At 48.0% G+C, this 17415-nt stretch overlaps 1 protein-coding gene across 1 annotated transcript in view; it reads right to left on the reverse strand.

Annotated features, from left to right (window-relative positions):
* Positions 1 to 17415, reverse strand: part of PCSK6 (proprotein convertase subtilisin/kexin type 6) — a 178546-nt gene that overhangs the window by 90050 nt on the left and 71081 nt on the right. Inside the window, exon 11 of the mRNA XM_040493412.1 lies at positions 5343 to 5515. Coding sequence (XP_040349346.1) covers positions 5343 to 5515 — 173 coding nt within the window. The remainder of the gene's footprint in view (positions 1 to 5342; positions 5516 to 17415) is intronic.

The following is a 17415-nucleotide window of genomic DNA, read 5'->3' on the forward strand; positions in this document are numbered from 1 at the left end:
CCAAAATAGGATGCTTAACTGACTGAGCCACCCAGGCACCCCTCCTGTTTTATTTTAATAGAGCACTTCTGCCTGTGGTGACAGGCTTAATGCTGCAGAATCACAGATTGCACTGAGGAGATGGCCCAGAAAGACCTCTCTGTTCTTCATGGGAAAATCAAGGGCCTTCAAATAAGCTGTTCTATTCCAGAGCCATGCCTGTAATTTCCATCGTAATGTCCGATCATCACAAAGAGCAGTATTACTGAGAAGAAAAATTGATGGCTGAATTTATAAAATTAATTTTTCTGGACTGAAAGAGCTGGTCCTGTGAGGCAGAGGGTGAATTTTCTTAAAAACCCAGTGGAAAAGGCACATGTCTTAGAGAGCAAGCTAATTTTTAAAAATTGTTTAATGTTTATTTATTTTTGAGAGACAGAGCATGAGTAGGGGAGAGACAGAGAAAGGAGGAGACACAGAATCCGAAGCAGGCTCCAGGCTCTGAGCTGTCAGCACAGAGCCTGATGTGGGGCTCAAACCCATGAACCATGAGATCATGACCTGTGCTGAAGTTAGATACTTCATGGTGCTCCAGAGCAAGCTAATTTTTGAGAAGAGGGGGTGGGACTGTGAATTCTGGGTGAGGACTGAACAGGTAAAAAGGGTCATGGTCCAGAATGCCCTGGCTGCTCATGGCCATCTTATGAGGGCTTCCCAGTGTCCCTGCCATGGGTCCGCATTAAAGCAGTCAGATGGTCAATGCCAGCCAAGGCCAGCACTTCACCTGTACCTAGGTTTTTATTTTTAGGAACGCATACAGGAGAGCAAGTGTTTGAGAGGCAGTGGTGGTCAGGGTAGCTTCCTGCAGCTCTGTTCCATCCCACATCCACAGAAGCAATGATTTCTGATCCAACCAAGTCACAAACACCAGCTAAAGATGAACTAATCCAAGACAGAGCTCACCATTCTGCCCAAGTGGCTGGACCCATTGGTGGTGCACAGCCAGCCCCAGAGAGCAGTGCCAACACCCATGTAGGTGAAACTGGACCCACAGGGCTGGTAACTTTGGTGTCCTTGTCGAGGACCCTTCTTTCCAAATAAGTGGGAGGAAATTGATACTTATGCCCAACAACTGGCCAATTCAAAGAAAACCTGCAACAGAATTCTGCGATCCCCACAGAGTCCAACTGAAGCCTTGCTGCTGACTCAGGGGGCATTACACTCACTCTGAGTTCAAGTCCATCCCAGGCTGAGTAGATCCAACTACTCTGAAAGCCCCATGACGTTCCACTTTGTAGACCAAATGGACTATAGTTCTTTGCCCTTTTGTGCCTATTTGTCATGACTCTGACATTTCCTCCAGTTTCCAACCTGAGGCTCTCATCACAGTCCACAGAAGGTCCCTCACGCCTACGCAATCCCGCTGCTCAAAACTGCCTCACTCACTCCACTTTCCACATGTCCCAGGGGGGACTGTCCACATGGCCATGAGCTCCACAGAAAGGTTACTCACATTTAGCCAAAAGGTCAACCTTCTGGAAGAAAGGCACAAAGTACCTTAGAAATGGGTGTGTCTGTATGTAATTCTCTTTGAAACTAGTTCAAAGAAACGGAAATCCAAATAAAAAGGTATTTAACCCATCAGAGCCGATCTTTATTCCATGCGGATTATTTATTTATGAAACACTGTCATTTTGCTAAGTGGGGCCTATAATCTTATTGTTCCAGAAGCACAGACGATGCCTCCACACAGCATTCCTCGTACCGGAGCATGCACACAGGTCACTGGGGGCTTTGCTCCATGGCAGACTCAGACTTGGCAGGTCTAGGGGGAGCCCTGAGATTCTGTATTTCTTTAAAATAGTTTACTTTTTTTTATTTTTAAAAAATGCTTATTTATTTTGAGAAAGAGAGAGCCAGACAGTGAGCAGGGGAGGGGCAGAGAGAGAGGGAGACAGAGAATTCCAAGCAGGCTCCACTCTGTTAGTACAGAGCCCGATGTGGGGCTTGAACTCACAAACCACGAGATCAGGACTGAGCCAAAATCATGAGTCAGATGCTTAGCTGACTGAGCCACCCAGGCTCCCCAAGATTCTGTATTTCTAATGAGCTCCCAGGTGATGCCCGCGTGGTTGCTTCTGGACTCCACTTTGGGTAACAAGGGCCTAAAGTGCCAAAGGCATATATATGCCACCTTACACCACACAGTTACTCCTAGACCAATCCATTCTCTCAGGTGTCCAGGCATCAAAAACCTTTCTCCTTCCTGAAAAGTCTCCTAAAAAGAATGTGAAAGTGAGGTGGAGAAAATACCCAGATCTGAGGTGTGGGAGATGTGTTCGCTGTCTCTTTCATGTTCATTTCCCAGGTCATGGAAGCCACAGGGCAGAAGTTATAGGAGACGACAGTTCAACCCCAGCCATGAACTTGTATTTCTGTTCAGGACAGTCACAACCTCAACTGGATCAAAACCTATTTCAGCGTCCTGCCTGGGAGGTGAAGGGTTCATCTGTGAACTCCGAAGCACCGTTCCTGAGGGCTAGCAAATGCCTGGCATCTGGGCAAGGCCAGCCTTTCCAGCCTCAGCCATGTTGCATGTCCCCTTTGGGATGACAAGCTACGTGAGGGGCAAAGCTTCCTAAGGGCCGACATTAGGCACATCCCTATGCCAAATTATGGTCTCTGAAGTCTCCAAACCACATCGTCTACCAGAAATGAAGTCAGACTTGACAGAAAAAGACTGTAGGTGACAAATGGGGAACCGAGGAGGAAAAACAGATGGGGGAATGTGGTCTGGTTTGAGATCACCAAATTTCTAGGAGGATTTTCAGTGACAACTTTAGACGGCTACGATTTAAGGCTCCCTATATGATATATTTTACTTCAGAATGACTGAAAAAAAATGAAATGACCTCAGTATTTCAAGCAACTGTGACAAGAATGACAGGGAACCACATGGTCCCTTCTGCAGCTTCCTCACCCCCCCCGACAGCCTGATAAAGCTGACGCTGCTCGGAATTCGGCACGCAAAGAGCCCCTCTCTGCAGCTCCAGGCTTTCCAAAGTCCTCCATGGGTTCGTCTACACAAACCCAAGTAAACTGAGATACCAAAAAATTGTTTGAAAACAATTTGGGGCACCTGGGTGGCTCAGTCAGTTAAGCGTCGGACTCTTGATTTCGGCTCAGGTCGTAACATCATGGTTCGTGGGATTAAACCCCATGTTGGGCTTTGTGCTGACACCATAGAACCTGCTTGGGATTCTCTCTCTCTCTCTCTCTCTCTCTCTCTCTCTGTCTGCTCCTCCCCCACTCACACATACACACTGTTTCAAAAATAAATAAATTTTAAAAACTTAAAAAAAAAGAAAGAAAACAATCATTTACTTATCCAGGAAATGGGAGGCCCTGTCCTAAGACATCAGATCTTTAGAAATCATCTTCTAGAATAACACATGTTTAGGATTAACACCATTCAAAGCAGTGTCTTCCACACAGAAAATGTGATCTCTAGTTTATAGCTTAAATTAAGCTTAACTTTTAGGATGTTCCACTTGTCACCAAGAGTGAGATCCATGTGATCTAGTGGGTGGTAGGAGCTGAGTACTGGGAAGATAAGATATTTTTACCGGACAGCCCCTTGTAGGCAGCAGCTGACTTGGTCACAGAACCTTCCGGCACCTGGCACAGCTCAGGTGCTCAGCAACCCGACAGAAGCAGCCTTTGCATTTTCTTGGAGTTATGTGGGTGAGGGGTGGGGGCAGGCAAAAGAGGCTGTGTGGTGTCGCAGGCATGACCATAAGGTCAAATGCCAGGTTGGGAGCATTCTAACACATAAATGCTCAAACTCCACAAAAAAGTAATAGAAAATGGCCAAACTCAATACATCCAGAAAAGCGATCAAGTCATATTATTTAGAAGAAAGAAATAATGAACAGGGTTTAAAAAAGATGGCTCCTCTATGGGGCAGGGCCAGGGGTTGGGCAGAGGGTAGACAAAGAAAGGTTGCCTTTAACACAATCTTCTGATAATATTTGATTTATTCATTAACTATTTATTAATAACATTTTAATCATGGTGCATAGGTTACAATAAGTAAGGACTTTAAAAAAATGTTTTAAAGCATAAACAATAAGGGGCACTGGGTGGCTCAGTCGGTTAAGCCTCTGACTCTTGATTTAGGCTCAGGTCATGATCTCACAGTTTCGTGAGTTCAAGCCCCGCATCGGGCTCTGTGCTGATGGTGTGGAGCCTGCTTGGGATTCTCCCTCTTTCTCTGCCCCTCACCCACTTGCACTCTCTTTGTCTCTCTCAAAATAAATAAATAAACTTCAAAAAAAAAGATTTATAAAGCACAAATAATAAAATGGACTTGAACCACCCTCTTCCCCAGCCTTTCTCCCCCATCTCCAATAGAAGTCAGAAGTATGAATGCTGACCCAGGGACGCTTGGACTTCCTGCCCAAACCCCTGCCAGCATCGCCAGGCCATACCCTATACTCTGGGCTGGGCCTTGTTGGGCCACCCAAAGCCACCCGGACACTGACCACAACTCTGTCTGCCTGCTCCAAGAAGCTGTCCTCACCCAGAAATCTGCCGCACCACCTGGCTTACAAGAACTGGGTTATCTCCAGTCCCTCCTTCCCTTCCCCCTGCATTTTTGACTCCCAAGGACCCAGAACTAATGATCACAGAGTGACTGTGGGTGGGCCTCCTGGTGGGTGGAGGAGAAGAAGGCTGCCAGCTTCCTCTGCTTCCCCTCAGCTGGTCAGTGGAGAACCACTGCTTGGATGTTTGCTCTGTTTAGTCCCTGGTGAGGCTCCACCCAAGAAATCCTAAACACATTAGGCTGTGTGCTGGCACTGAGGGCAAAAAGGCCAGGCCTTCCTGCTTTGGAGGCCCTAGATTAGCACACGCTCGTGACGGACACAGGAAGCTCCACGGCTGGGTGTTTCCATGGGCAGGTGGTCCGAGGCTCAGGACACCCCTTCCACCTGCACATTCCAGGTTAACAGGCCAGGTAGTTGGACTAAGAGCCCGGCTGCCCACCTTCACATACCCCTTGGCTGGGGGCTGTCAGGCTTCAAGGCACAGAGTCCTGGGCTTGGTGGGTGACCAGCTGGCACCTGCTGAAATAGCCGTTCTATGACAAGGTGAAATTCTTCTGCTCTGGATGGTAGAGAGCCACCTCCCTGAGCCCCTAAATGACTTCTCCCTCACACTGGTCCTGGCACAGCAGGGCCATCCTGGTCCTCTTTTGGGGCTCTGGCTTGTGTCACTCTGTTTTTAATCGCTAAAAACTTTTTTTTACCCTTCCCCCCCACCCCGCCCCTGAGAGATCCACCGAAGCCCTGAACAACTCACACCTTTTTAATGCCATACTCAAAGGCTTGTTTAGCCAGGCGGCCAGGCCCGTCCACGGTCTTCCCGTCGTCGTCCGGCCCCCAGCTCGCGCTGTAAATGTCGATGTAGTTGGGTCTGATGCCCAGAGACTTGGCCTCCACCACATCCGTCACGTCGCCGTCCAGCATGCGGATGCCTGCAAGCACACAAGGGGGCTCCATGCATGCCTGCTCTGCACTTGGGAGGGCGGCAGAGACCGTGACCCCAGGGCAAAGGGGTACGGCCAGGGAGCCCCACACAGTTCTGGAGCCTTCCAGTGTCATTCTGGAAAGCTTTCCCCCCATCCTGTGCTGGCCGAGGTGAAGGACTTCAAATACCATCTGGGGCCACGCTGTGGCGTCCCCGACACCGGACAGCAGCAAAGGAAACATAGGTGTTTGGAAAATATAGGATTTAAGCAATTTCCTCAGTAGTACAATATCATTCTGGTATTTAACAACAGAACATATTAGACGTATTATGATTATTATTTCTAGAACAGAACTCTGGGGTCATTTTCAACTTTCCCTGCTGTCAACAGTTTATTTCTCCTTAAAAAAATTTTTTTTTTCAACGTTTATTTATTTTTGGGACAGAGAGAGACAGAGCATGAACGGGGGAGGGGCAGAGAGAGAGGGAGACACAGAATCGGAAACAGGCTCCAGGCTCTGAGCCATCAGCCCAGAGCCCGACGCGGGGCTCGAACTCCCGGACCGCAAGATCGTGACCTGGCTGAAGTCGGACGCTTAACCGACTGCGCCACCCAGGCGCCCCGTTTCTCCTTTTTAAAAAACATGACTCCATCTCTGATTTGTAATTAGGAGTTTTTAACCTGAAAGACGGAAGGCCTCCCCCTAGCATATCAAGGCGGGGGGTGGGGGGCATCTTATCTCAGTGTATGTTCTGGTTCCGGGTTCCCCAGAGGGCTCTTTAGATGCTGGGGAGTACAGATTCCTCAAGAGCACCTCAAAAGGAGAGGGGGGTGAGCCAGGAACCTCTTCCGAAGCCTGCCTCCTCGGCCAGGGGTCCCCTGCCCGCCCTGGGCCCAGCATTTGCCTCCATTAATGATTACACTCTGCACCCAGCAAGTGTGGTACCCCTGTGCCACATCCAGAGAGGGGGTCTCAGTGATGCTGGGATGTGACTGGGAAGCAAGGGTAATGATGGCCACCAGCATGTCCTGCCTGGATGCAGAATGGGACCTCTCTGAGGCTCAGAAAACCTGTGCCCTCTCACCCCGGATCAGCGCTCTCTAGGTGACTCCTCGGGGACCACAGCCACTCCGCTCAGAGGTCCCCAGAAACCCCTCCTCCACCAGGCCCAGCTCCATGTGTGTGGTGGCCATGCCAACGAATTTTAAATCTTGAGCTATTTAAGACATAACAGGAAAGAGGACTTTTTCTGATTATAAGCATCACATATGCTCTTTGCAGAAAGTTTGGAAAATAGAGAAATAACTAGTGATAATATTTTGGTTATTTTCTTCCAGTATTTTTCTTTGGCCACAGCATGCACTTTCTCTCCAAGTTCTTTTTTTACCACAGAACCTCATACAGAACATTTCCCTGCGCCATTAAAGACTCTTCTAAGACTCGATTGTTAATGGCCGCAGCTTACCCTCCCGTGCACCCCAGCCCAGGCGGCACTTTCCCCGAGGTTTGCCTCACTGAGCAGAGAGGCCCCCACCTTCCCCAGACTGGGCTGGATCTACTCATGCAATATCCCAGAATCTGCGTCGACAAGAGAGCACATATGCCAAAAATAGAAACGCGGAATACAAATGACTTTAAAAGACAGAACGGTGACTTTTCCCCAGGATGAAAAGAAATGGTACAGGGCTCAGGCAGGAAGAACCACAAGAAAGAGACTCTTTGAGGGGACACCCTCCCCAGGGGCTCAGGGACAGATGTGGGATGTGGATTAAACCTTCCTGTCCCACCCATTTTAACTGGAATTGTGGAGGTGCCTTGCTGTCCCTTTTGATGGATAGTTGAGAGGCAGAGATCCCTAACACATAAATTTCGAATGATACCTAATCTCTCACCCAGTAACACAGGGATCGTAGTCGAACAACTAACAGTACTTTATGATTTGTCAGGGTGAGAAACTTCCTACCTACAGAGAATGTGAAGATGATTTAAATGCAGTAAATTATTCCAGCCTATCAACTTGTCCTGCCTGGTTTTTGAAGGTTCAGGTTGTCCTGAAGTGTTCTCTTTCAGGCCTGTCCTAACAATTCTGGTTGTGAGTTGAGAGAGAAAAGGTAAAAGGCACCGTGCAGGGTCCCTGGGAAGCCGAGTAGGACAGTTGTGCTGATAGGAGGAGGGAGGGCCACCATAGGGCACACTATCTTGGCCCTGTGCTTACGTGGGACACAAAGCAAACTGGAACCGCTTACTCCAGAAGCCTGGAAATCATACTCAAAATCAATGTCAGAGAAATTATAGCAAAACAACAGTGAGACTGAGGTCTGGGAGACATCAGGAGTTCAGTGACAGGGCCAAGAGCCATTTGGGAGTGTTACGGCACAGGCAGTGACAGAAGGTGGTGCTGGAGTCATCAGAAGAACCATGTCTTTATGGCGGAAAGACCTTAAAAATGAGAAGCAGAAATAAATTCTAACTTCAACCCTGTCTGTTCTATCTTCTGGCTCGCTATCTATTTCCCTTCCTCTCTTTACTACCTGTTATGGACTGAATGTTTGTGTTCCCCCACATTCACATGCTGAAGCCCCACCCCACCCCGTGTGGTGAAGACAGGAGTTTTAGGAGGTAATTAGCTTTGGATGAGGTCATGAGGGTGGGGCCCCCACGATGGCTTAGTGCCCTTATAAAAAGAGTCCACAGACAGCTTGCTTCTTCTGTTTCTCTCTACCACATGAGGACACAGAGAAGTTAGCCATCTGTGAACCACCAAGTGAGCCCTCACAGGGGAGCAGAATGAACAAGCACCATGACCTTGGACTTCCAGCCTCCAGAACTGTGAGAATTGTCTGTTGTGTAAGCTCCCAGTCTGGAATTTTGTTATGGTGGCCCCAGCTGATGCAGACAGGACCTCAGCTGCCTGGCTTAGGATGGGCCAGGAAGCCACCACTGTTCACACACTAAGATGGCACCACATGGCCAGTAGATGTGGACTCCTGTCACCGCTCCCGAGGAGTGGCCCATGGAGCAGAGCTCTCTACGGACAGTGTGCCATGGGACCGGCAGGAGGGAGGTAGGGCATGCCACGGGTGACAGTCCTGCCGTGACCACCAACTAGTGACTCTGGGAATTACCCCATGTCACTGAGCCTCCATTTCCTATAGATTGCATTGATGAAAGTTATCATATCTACAAAGGTGCCATAAAAGCTAAAAAAGAGGGGTGCCTGGACAGAGATGCAGAGATCCAAAGAGACACAGATTCCGAAGCAGGCTCCAGGCACTGAGCTGTCAGCGCAGAGCCCGATGTGGGCTCACCAACTGTGAGATCATGACCTGAGATGAAGTCGGACGCTTAACCGACTGAGCCACCCAGGCGCCCCAGTTTTTTACCTTTGTTTTAAAAACATATGCTATTTGATAATGTATGAAGGATCATAAGTTACATACATGTTAGTGGTAAAGCCTAAGGAAACTGACACTCACAAGCCCTCCCTCCATTCAATGTAAATATAAACATGACCCACTGGGGTCTCTACCTATGCCCTGCCCCTCACAGAGGAAATTACTCAGAATTTTGGACTGTCTTTTCATAACCTTTTTTTTTTTTTCAAATAAAGGGATGCTTATTATATGGTTTTAATGTTTATTTTTGGGAAAGAGAGAGAGACAGAGCATGAGCAGGGGAGAGGCAGAGAGAGAGGGAGAAAGAGAATCCAAAGTAGGCTCTAGGCTCTGAGCTCTCAGCACAGAGCCTGATACAGGGCTTGAACTCATGAACTGCCAGATCATGACCTGAGCTGAAGTCGGATGCTTAACGGACTGAGCCACCTAGGCGTCCTCATTGCCTTTTAAAAACTAGTGTTTTAACACAATTGTATGCATGCTTAAATGACATATTGCTTCCTTTTGCTTGTACTGGGAATTAATCCTTCATTGGTTAGACACATTACCACTATCTTCTTTCAGTTGAAGCCTTGTCTCCTCACTTTATTTATGGTATCTTTTGCTAGACAGAGATACTTAATTTCAAAGGAGTAAGAACAACTTCCTTCGAGGATCGAGGGAGTTATAACGGAAGCCAAATTTATGTGAGTTCATTGGGATCTATTGCGGGGTTCCTTTCTCCCTTTTATAGGTGGGGCAGATCCACTTTTTACATCAGCTCAGTGTACTTTCTTTCTTTCTGATTTCTGGGTGGACACGATGAGTCCGGGTGATCTGAAAGGTTACCTTTCTTCAGTCACTGGTCTCTGTGCTCAGGGCTTCCCTCTGTCAGAGACACTGGGCCCAGGTGCTTACTTAGCCATCAGCCCAAAGAGAGGGGCCATAACCAGTAGTACAGGATGTTGGCAGTGTGCTGTGGCAACGGTGTGGCCTCTGGCAAGATTAAAGAAAGAGCAGCTCACAGTGGGGGAAAGAGAACAGGGGTCAGAGAGTCCTGGGGTGGGATCCCAGCTCTGTCTAACCTCAGACCAGGATCTCAACCTCTCTGAGCCCTTGTCTTCCACAATATTTACCTGGCGGAATAGCTGAGAGAGTTAAATATATGTTGAGGCCATAGTGCCTGGTGCTGTTCGAGAAATGGTCGCTTTTTCTTTATATCCTTATGTTCCACAACAGGCTTTCCAGGGCAGCAGAAGGCCTTGACAGCCACACAGGCAGCCAAAATCAATTCTGATGTTCTAGTGCCGAAATGCAACCTGTTATTCTAGACTTCTCCATGCAAGTTAGAGGTGTTGGAATGCCTACCTTTAAACAAATATGTATTTATTTTGAGAGAGAGAGAGAGAGAGAGAGAGAGAAAGAGAGAGAGCACGGGGAGGGGCAGAGGGAGAATCCCAAGTGGGGCTCAATCCCACAAACCAGGAGATCATGACCTGAGCTGAAATCAAGAGTTGGGATGCTTAACCGAATGAGCCACCCAGAGGCCCCTGAATGCCTACTTTTTAAAAATTTCAGTATAACTAGCATACAGCATTATATTAATTTCAGTATACAATATGGTGATTCAACAATTCTATGCATTACTCAGTGCTCGGTGCCTCCTCTTGAACACGAAGAACGAGATGCCAGAAGACATCACAGATCTGTAAAAGCAGACAACCAGAATGATTTCTCAATACCTCTCCCGATGCTTTTCATCTCAGAAGACTGACAGATGTGTGAGGAAGGAAGCATAATGTATTTAGATTTTGATGAAGCATCTATTTTCCCCCACGCTGACAAGTTGCCAACAAAGAAAAGGTAAATATTTTCAGAGCTCCAATATTAGCTTTAAATGTGAATGGTTCTCTGGAAATGCCAACATGAAGAAAAACAGTAATTGTTTCTCTAATGGAAATGAAAGACCCATCCATTTGCTGTACATTGTCCGGAACAACAACAACAAAATTTGGACCAATCATGTGGAAGGCCAGTGAGCTCCAGGCGGTGGGCGTGCTCACAGGTGCGGCAGCCTTGCAGGCTTCAGAGCTCACGGTGGCAGGGCGAATGTGCTGATGGGTCCACCCCGAGGACCGGTCTGCGGGAGGATCACTGAAGAGAAGGAAGATGGTGCTTATGCGTTCTGGTGTGCACAGAAGCTGTGTCCAGGAGCGAATCACACAGGCTGGCCTCACTTTAAACAAGATGTGCTTTCCTATAAAACTGCCTGGACCCAATAATATTTTACATGCCCTGGAGAACCTGCTGAAATGAAGGACTGTACAAGTCTCTTGGTCAAGTGTAAATAACCAACAGCACTTTTTCCATAGTGACCTGTCCTTCCTCCCCTCTCCCTGCTACGAATTTATAGTGTGACTTTCCAAATTACCGGCCTAGCAACGTGCTGTTGACCCTATGAAGTGGCATGAGACACAGCAGTTCCCCTGAACTTTCTGAAGAATCTCCATGTTAAAAGGCATGGCAAGGTCAGTGTGACCAGATTTGGAGACAGGGTATAAAGAGGTATTTAAGCTAAAATGAGGCCATCTGGGTGGGTCCTAATTCACTATGCCCCGTGCCCTTTTAAGAAGAGGAAATTCAGGGGCGCCTGGGTGGCGCAGTCGGTTAAGCGTCCGACTTCAGCCAGGTCACGATCTCACGGTCCGTGAGTTCGAGCCCCGCGTCAGGCTCTGGGCTGATGGCTCAGAGCCTGGAGCCTGTTTCCGATTCTGTGTCTCCCTCTCTCTCTGCCCCTCCCCCGTTCATGCTCTGTCTCTCTCTGTCCCAAAACAAAACAAAACAAAAACCAAACCCCCCCCCAAAAAAAACGTTGAAAAAAAATGAAAAAAGAAGAGGAAATTCAGGGGGCACCTGGGTGGCTCAGTTGGTTAAGCATCCAACTCTTGATTTTGGCTCACATCATGATCTCACGGTTTGTGAGTTCCAGCCCCGCATCAGGCTCTGCGTTGACTGTGTGGATCCTGCTTGGAATTCTCTCTCTCCCTCTCTTCTCTGCCATGTGTATGTTCTCTCTCTCTCTCTCTGTCTCTCTCTCAAAAAAAATAAACTTAAAAAAAAAGAAGAGGCAATCCAGATATGGGCAACGCACAGACCAAGTGGTGACCATAGGAGGACACAGTGAGAAGCAGCCATCTGCAAGCCAAGGAGAGAGGCCTCAGTAGAAACCAAACTTGCCAAGAGCTTGATCTTGGACTTCAAGCCTCCATAATTGACAGAAAATAAATTTCAGCTGGTGAGCAAGGAGGCACCAACTAAATGTATTTAGATTTTAAATCTTTTGGCTTCCGAAGGGGACAAGAAGATGGTAACAAAAAAAGGGGGCAAGGAGAAGAACACACACACACATACACACACACACGCACACCCCCATGCAAGAAGTCAGTGATCAGCCCAGCTTGTTAATGTCTAGAGGAAGGCAGGGGAGCAGGATGAGCTGGGCCCACTTTTGTTTATTGAGAAGTAATATATTTTGCCTTCAGCAAGTGAATGGAAATGCAAGAGCAATGAACAGCAGCAAGTAAAATTAGATTGTAGCTTCCTAAGTGTGACAAATAGGTCTCCCCAACAAATTTTGTTCATTAATCCTGAGTTTATTTTAGTAAATCCACAGAAAATTGGTTTTTGGGGTCCTCCCCCCCCCCCAATAAACCCACAGTACATTCTGTTCTATGAGCAGACATTCTGGGCCAAGTGAGGTTTCAAAAGTTGTTTGGAATTGTTACAAACCGAAAAGGTTTCTGTCAACTCTCCTTATTGCCTAAGACAGTAACAGGGCTCTCAAATCTCTAAATATGGCCATACATGACAGCCTTGTTCAACAAACACCAGGGAGCTGTGGTCTGCTAAGTTGTTGGGACACATCTACATTCACCATTGTCACAGGAAATTCTTACAGACTAGTGGTTGATGCTCACGCCAAGTTTCTCTTGGTCTCCTACTCCGTTTTTGATCTCCTGATAGAGCCACGCCATTTCTTTCCAGAGTGGAAATGCAGTAGTAGCCACTGGCGTGCCAGGAAACTCATGGGCATGTCCTACCCTGGAGCCCGGGGTCAATGAGATGAGGCCCATGCTAGGTAGGGTCTTGCATTAACCATGCCTTTTATTTTCTGTTATTCTGATGCTTTGACATCTTGGGGCCTTGTGGACCCTGGAGGGATCCACACCCCAGGGCTGGCCAATTCCTCAAAATAGTAAAGAACTCTTCCAGGAGGCATGTCTTCCATGTGCAAATTAATCAAATCCAGAGCTCACACTTTCAACAGCCTTTTGTGCTCTGGGCCCCCCTCCATTTGCCCTAATCCCCGCACGACCAAGTACCAGACCACTAAGGACAGCCCCTAAGCCCCAGAGCCCACCGAAATGATTCAAATGAGCCATCCTCACTCTGTTGACTCTGCCATGCCCACTTCTTCCTGCAGAAACCACTATAAGCCACTACTTCCCTGGCTCCCTCTGCCTCCAGACCAGCTTCTGAGGCTTCCCCTCCTGGCCTCCACCGTGTGGAGCACTCTCTCATCTTGGGAACTGTGAGTAACAAACTTTGTTCGATGCCATTGTCTCCTGATCTGTTGGCCTCGCCGTGCATAAATAATAACAACTAGAGCTTAAAACAGGTCACTCGTTCATAATCAGGTTCTGCTGATTTTTCAAAGAATGGTAAAAACCAGAAGAGCCTCAGTCGCTACCTTGAGATTTGACATCTAGACTAGCTCTCATGGTCTCCCCACCAGGGATCAGGGGCCAGAAAGCAACAGTGGATCACACAGGGGCCCGCAGAGAGTCAGCGGGGTCGGCAGCTGGGGACACTGGGCACAATAGCATGCTTCCAAGCCAGCTGGGGCACCCACATATCCGCTCTGCGTGTGGCGACAGTGAGGGACCCTGACAGGATGTGCACCTGTGACAGGGAGCACAGGCCCTGAACTGGCTCCTGAAGGAGACCAGCACATGGCAACAACAAGACACTCACATACCTCGAACAAAGGCCATCTTAGGCTCAGCTTGTCACTTAGACTTGAACGTGCCCTCTCCCTGTCTATCTATCTATCTCACATACACCCAGAAGCAGCTACCCCTCATCCAGTGTTTGTGAGGGCAAGCTGGGAACTGGATTGTGCACCCCAGGGCATTCAAGAGCCAGTCTTATCTGTCTTCTGGGGGTGGCTGCAACAAGGTGGCTTGCAGAGGGCACGGCCGCCCAGGAGACACAGGGGTGAAGCAGCTATGGCCGGTTCTTGTACATCTCCTCCTTCCCAGGGATCCTGCTTCACTTAGGGATATTCAGACCCAGCAGGCAGGGGCCTTTGATGAGAATGTGGGGTGAAGATTAGGGAGGTGGGGAACCCCAGCTCCTTGAGAGCTCAGCTCTGAAGTAGGAGCTGCGCACATTCACGAAATCCCCCCCATAACTTCCAAAGCACGTTAAATCCTACTGCCGTTGAAAATATACTTGGAGCCTTTGAAGATTAATCTGTAGGTTCAACTGTCCTCTTAAAATGCTCACAAGCCTAAACTGTTTAATGGAAACGCTAATGAGACTTGAGAGTTCTGTGACTCTGAATTAACATAATTAACTAATTTATGAGCGTGGATTAATTTAGCTGTTATGTACTTAACATTTTCATGTGTATGAAAGGAAAAACATGATTCAGTTCCCCGAGCAAAATATGGAACAAAAACACCAACGGAAATTTGGCTGTTGGCTGTGTCACTTTTCCTTCCCAGAAACCGAGTAAACACAGGCTAAAAAGATGCTCGGACTTCTTGAGGCCTGAGCAGGGGAGATTTTCTGTTTCTAAGTGTCTGCCAGGTCCCCCGAGGTAGGGGGTGTCCTGGCAGCCTCCAGCTCCCTTGCTCCCTTGCTGCCCGCACCCCAGCAGCCTTGGGATCTGCTGGTCATGTTTCTTCACATCCAGAACCAGGGCGCGCTGGGGTCAAAAAATGCTGTGTCCCAGGCAACACTTGTCCTGCCTCAGGAAAATGTCTGAATCGCATTAAGCATTAGGACAGGTGAGAAGCTTACCAAAAGCTAGGCTCTTCCTAAAGTTCAAGGGCGAGGGCTTCACTCACCTGCCCCACGGGATGCTGGGAGAGGCCCTGAAGCCAAGAAGCCCTAATGCAGTGGCCAGGCTCAGATGCCTCCCAGGATGGTAGGGAAGGCTCTGTCCCAGGGAGCGCACCTTGCAGGTGAGCCTCTGTGGCTGCTGAGCTGATGACTGGTGGACACGGCCCAGTCTGAGAGTTTGCCCACCACCGATGCCAACCTGAAGCAGAAGGGCCAGAGCATTATGGGGAGCAGAGCAACAAGAAGGGAAACTATCCATAGGGCTGATTTTTTTTTTTAAAGGTTAACTGAGTGAGAGTGAAGAAAGGTGTATTTTAAAGCCCTCGAAGGTTTTTGTTGTTGTCCTTCCTTTGTTTTGTTTTGTTTTGTTTTTTTTTTTTGAAATGCAAGTGCTTGACTTAAGCTTTAATTGCTTAAGGCATCCATTTCAAAGAGCCCTCGTCTTCAAAGACTATTTTTCCTGAGTAAACATTGCCAGCCACCCTAGATAAAGGGCCAGGCCACTTCCCTCCTCCACTGAGGTGCCTTTGTTTTAGAGATCTCAATTGATTTTGATAACTGACCATTTCGGCCACTTGTCTTTTCCTAGCACTTTAAATTCTCGCTCTCACATTTTATTAATTTATTTTGTTAAACATTTTATTTTTAAGTAATGTCTGCAGGCCACCTTGGGGCTCGAACTCACAACCCCAAGATCAAGAGTCACATGCTCTACTGACTGAGCCAGCCAGGCGCCCTGCCCATATTTTAAATGGACCAATAGAGTGAGCCCATGAAGCCCTAGGTTCCCACCCTCAGCCCCAGTGAGAGCAGACGCCCCAATACATCCCACCTGTGCATGCACTCTCTCTCTCTCTCTCTCTCTCTCTGTATCTCCAACTCTGCTATGTGGCCCCCAGGTGTGCTGTGTCAATTCCAGGTCATTGGTAATAAACTTTTTTTTTTCTGTTTCCTGATGGTTTTGCTGAAGGGTGTTTTGCAATCATAAGAACCACAAGGGGCCATCCAGTTGTAACACTGGTTTGGAAAGGGGAGATGTCTGTGTCAGGCTCACCTGGGGCTCCAGTGAGCGACACCCCCCCCCCCCCCCCGCCGGCATTTCTAGCCAATAGCAAAGGATAGTATTACTATCAATAGGCTGAGATGGGCATAAAACAAAAGGTTAAGTGAGAAGAGAGGCCAAGAATGACCCACCTGTACCCTCCTATGTTATTCCCACCATGAGAGGAGGTTGAAAAATCTAGCTTATTCTATTTTAGGCTAGAATAAGGAAACAAGGTCGAAATTATGTTTGGAAAGAATATGAATTCAGTCAAGGATAAGAATACACATGCACACCACGGAACCTTCTTTTTTGCTTCTGTTCCTGCTCACAGGGCTTGGTGGCAGCTGTCCTCACCCTATCCCCACTATGTCCCAGCATTAAAGAGATACCACCGCAAAGGGACAATCCAGGCTTCAAGTCAACGGGTCTGAGTTCACATCTTGGCTCTGCCTCCTAGCGGCTGTGTGAGCCTGGGCATGGTGGGTAACCTCTCTGATTATTGGTTTCCCCCGGTAGAAAATGGCTGTAGTAATTCTAACTCAGGATCGGTCTGAGGATGAGATGCCAACAGCAAGTGGAGAGAGCTGTTACCATCATCACAATAAAAACACTAAGCAGATTGGACCATGCAGGAAAACAGTGATCAGTCTACCTCTCCTTGGGGCCCAAATCCTCAGAGATAACATGAAAAAGAGAAGGAAAAAAAAATCAGTAAAAGCCTTGGAAAACAAGATCAGAAGATGAGACCTTTCAAGGAACTGTGGAAAGACAGCAAGCAGATGGGATTAACCAGCAGGAGGTTTCAGAAGGGTTTGAAATCCTGGGATCCAGAGGCCTGGTGTGCAAGCACAGGAGGGGTCCCTGAGCAGGCGTCAGTGTGGGGAGCTAAAGAAGCAGGTTAGCCTCCACCTCATCCAGGCTGAGCAGTGAGCAGCAGCAGGCTTTATTCAGATGCCAACACTGAGGCCAGAGAAGGTGGGACGGGGAGGCCACCTACCACCCTGCCAGAAGTAATATGATCCAGCAGCAGGTCCCACCCCCGCCCACGTCATAGACAGACTGCTGCCATCAGGACTGACAAACACCACAAGCAGACAAGGATCTGTGAGCACAAACACAAGTGCACACAACCAATAATCAGCAATTAGGAGGAAAACCAACATCAAGAAAGAGAACCCCCAGATGAAAAAGCTAAACAGAATGGCATCAATAAGAGGAAGCCAAGGAGATAATGGTTAATGCAGCAAATGGGAAAAAGTTCCCAAAGCAAGTATTGTTAATATCTTTAAAATGATGCAAGAAAGTAGTGCGTCTTTGAAAGAAATCAACTAGAAGACTTCTGCTTCCAGGAACATGG

This window comes from Herpailurus yagouaroundi, unplaced genomic scaffold, assembly GCF_014898765.1.
Source record: "Herpailurus yagouaroundi ecotype Mexico unplaced genomic scaffold, PumYag 185, whole genome shotgun sequence".
NCBI classification, from domain to species: Eukaryota; Metazoa; Chordata; class Mammalia; order Carnivora; family Felidae; genus Herpailurus; species Herpailurus yagouaroundi.